At 54.1% G+C, this 2,001-nt stretch overlaps 1 protein-coding gene across 1 annotated transcript in view; it reads left to right on the top strand.

Annotated features, from left to right (window-relative positions):
• Positions 1-373: 373 nt before the first annotated feature.
• Positions 374-2,001, top strand: part of LOC104270344 (nuclear pore complex protein Nup160-like) — a gene marked incomplete at both ends in the record, with an annotated part of 12,689 nt that continues 11,061 nt past the window's right edge. The window contains 4 exon segments of the mRNA XM_009864673.1: positions 374-596; positions 816-894; positions 1,358-1,394; positions 1,396-1,485. Of these exon segments, the coding sequence (XP_009862975.1) occupies positions 374-596; positions 816-894; positions 1,358-1,394; positions 1,396-1,485 (429 nt within the window).

The raw sequence follows: 2,001 nt of genomic DNA, 5'->3' as shown, positions 1-2,001 counted from the left end.
CGTGCTGAGAAATCCAGTTTTGGCCGAGCAGTGTTTGTGCAGCCTCAAGGCCGTTTCTGTTTCTCGCTCTGCCTCCTCCCTTCCTCTCTGCACGTGGCGGGGTTGGGGGGCTCCTTTGGGGATGTTACAGTCTATGAAGGAGAAAGCGAGCGTCCTGCTGCAGATTTGCAGGTTGTGAAATCCCTTTCCGACCCGCTCGTCAAGAGCAGTGGTTGCAGGTTTAGCAGTGAGGGAACTGGAGCGATAGTGCTGAGAGTTCGTAGCGGAAAAATCCGCTTTTTCGAGTTGTGGTTGCCATCCTGCAGGTGCCTGGTGGTTTTGTTTTCTGCGCCCAGTGTACGTGTGCTCAGGATTTGTCCTCTCCCTTCTCCAGGATGTTTTTGCTGAGAGCCAGATGCAATCAGTGTTCACGGATATCAGCAAAGCCAGCTTCAGAGATCCTTCCAATTACTACGCCATCCCCAACGTGCCGGGCCTGGCGCCCAACTCTGTGGCCTCGGCAGCGTGGCTCAGCAGCGAGGGGGAGGCTCTTTTTGCCCTACCCTCTGCTTTGGGAGGGATCTTCGTCCTTAAACTGCCTCCTCACGATGTGCCCGGTAAGGAGCATCCGCCTCTGCGAGTCATCCTCTCTCCTCGCTTTGAACTTTGCTCAAATTTTAATTTTTTTTTTTTTTTGGTGTCTTACGTGTTTACTCTGCGCGCGCACACGCAAAAGCTCGTATACGCCGTGCCCGTGATGCCTCTTGCTTGTGACAGTGAACGTTCTGTTAACCAGCACTCGATTTATTTCTCAATCTCGTTTTTTGTTTCGAAAGGAACGGTTTCGATCGTGGAATTGAAGCAGAGCTCGGTGGTGCAGCGCTTCCTTACTGGCTGGATGCCGACTGCCATCAGGTTAGTGTCTGGCAGCAAAGAATTGGAACTAATTTTACCCTCTCGGTTCCCTCACCTGACTCGAGTCAAAGACAGGCGAGTGAGCAGCTATAAATGCTCTGCCAAAAAAGTTAACTGGGTCACAGGACGCGTCGCGGCGCGGAAGGTGGGACTGGATTAGTTCCTCTTAATGGGGTCCTGCTGCTTCGGTGTGTGTCTGCGCCTACGAGTACGTTCTGTGGAGTAATTGGCCTCCGAGGATTTGCCCAGGATGTGGCTCGCAGCCAGCGCAGATTAAGGATTATGACAGTTGTGCGTTCTTGCCCTTGCGCTGAAATGTCGCACTTGTTCCTAACTGGTGGCGCGTACTTGGGGATAACACGGCCACCGTGTGCAGGCGGAAGCCGTGGCCTTGAACTGATGTGCTGGCCTCGATTTTTTTAGTTTTTCTTTTACGCCGTTGAAATAAACTTTGTGTTTTCAGAGGCGACTGTGGCCCGTCGGACCTGCCCGTCACCCCGGCCCGTCAGCCTCTCCGTTCACTGCCTCGATCACGATGCCTTTCTCTTCGCTCTCTGCCAGGACCATAAACTTCGAATGTGGTCCTATAAGGTGAGCGAGGCCGGTGCGCCGGGCAGCGTGAGGGCCTGAGGCTCTGCAGGACGGAGCCTGAGCAGCTGGCGTGGATTCCCTCTGCCGTTAAATTGTCGTTGAGGCAACTTCCCCGTGCTGGGAATCGGGGCGATTTGTGAAAATTGTTGTGTCCTGTGTTTGTAGCTGCGTTTAGAAGGCTGGGGGTGGGTTTTCTCCGCAGCAAAGCCCTGTGCCTGGGGTGAGAGGCGCCGCTGGGTTATTTTTGAATGCTCTGAAGCGTTTGGGAAGGCAGGTGGGAGCGCTTCAAGGCCCGAGGAGGCACACACCGCGTGGGTTTTCTACCGCTTTAGCTGTAGTAAGAGTAGGTAATAAGTCTTTTCAACGTGGCTCCTTGTCAACAAGAAGCCTCTACTCACCGCTCCAAACGTCAGTGCCGGAGCTAATGGACCAGCACAACTGCTTTCATGGCTCATTTGCGCTGGAATGCGTTACGGGAGGGAGGGGAAGGGTTGTTGTATGTGCCTGGGCTCCGAA

The sequence above is a fragment of the Apaloderma vittatum genome, unplaced genomic scaffold (genome assembly GCF_000703405.1).
Source record: "Apaloderma vittatum isolate BGI_N311 unplaced genomic scaffold, ASM70340v1 scaffold25412, whole genome shotgun sequence".
Lineage (NCBI taxonomy): Eukaryota > Metazoa > Chordata > Aves > Trogoniformes > Trogonidae > Apaloderma > Apaloderma vittatum.
This window is presented reverse-complemented; position numbering and strand designations above follow the sequence as displayed.